Genomic DNA, 458 nt, shown 5'->3' on the forward strand with positions numbered 1-458 from the left:
CGTTTCTTCATCTCCACGTCCAGCTGGTTGCGAGCGTGCTTCAGTTTGATCTCCAGAGCAGCTTTAGCCACGTCGGACTTCACCAGCAGCTCCTTGTAGTTCTTCAGCTCCACCTCGGCGTGTTGCCAGGTCCTCCTCACAGCCTCGAAGTTCCTCAGCACCTCCAGAAACTCTGCAGGGACACAGAGACATCAGGAGGTCCACCTGGACACATGGACACAGACACACGTCCAGCTCACCTCGCTCCAGAGACATGGTCTCCATCATGACCTGCTGCTGCTGGGCCAGATCCAGCAGGTCCTCCACCAGGACCCGTAAGTCCCCCATCACCAAACACACCTGCAGGACAGGAGGACACAAGGTCAGACCCAGGAGGACACAAGGTCAGACCCAGGAGGACACAAGGTCAGACCCAGGAGGACACAAGGTCAGACCCAGGAGGACACAAGGTCAGACCC

The 458-nt window shown here is 58.1% G+C and overlaps 1 protein-coding gene across 1 annotated transcript in view; it reads right to left on the bottom strand.

Annotated features, from left to right (window-relative positions):
* The window catches only part of LOC106511886 (rac GTPase-activating protein 1), a gene marked incomplete at both ends in the record, with an annotated part of 1948 nt that extends 1609 nt beyond the window's left edge, over window positions 1-339 (bottom strand). The window contains 2 exon segments of the mRNA XM_014000612.1: window positions 1-172; window positions 240-339. Of these exon segments, the coding sequence (XP_013856066.1) occupies window positions 1-172; window positions 240-327 (260 nt within the window).
* Between the last annotated feature and the right edge of the window lie 119 nt (window positions 340-458).

This window comes from Austrofundulus limnaeus, unplaced genomic scaffold (genome assembly GCF_001266775.1).
Source record: "Austrofundulus limnaeus strain Quisiro unplaced genomic scaffold, Austrofundulus_limnaeus-1.0 Scaffold3465, whole genome shotgun sequence".
Taxonomy (NCBI): Eukaryota; Metazoa; Chordata; class Actinopteri; order Cyprinodontiformes; family Rivulidae; genus Austrofundulus; species Austrofundulus limnaeus.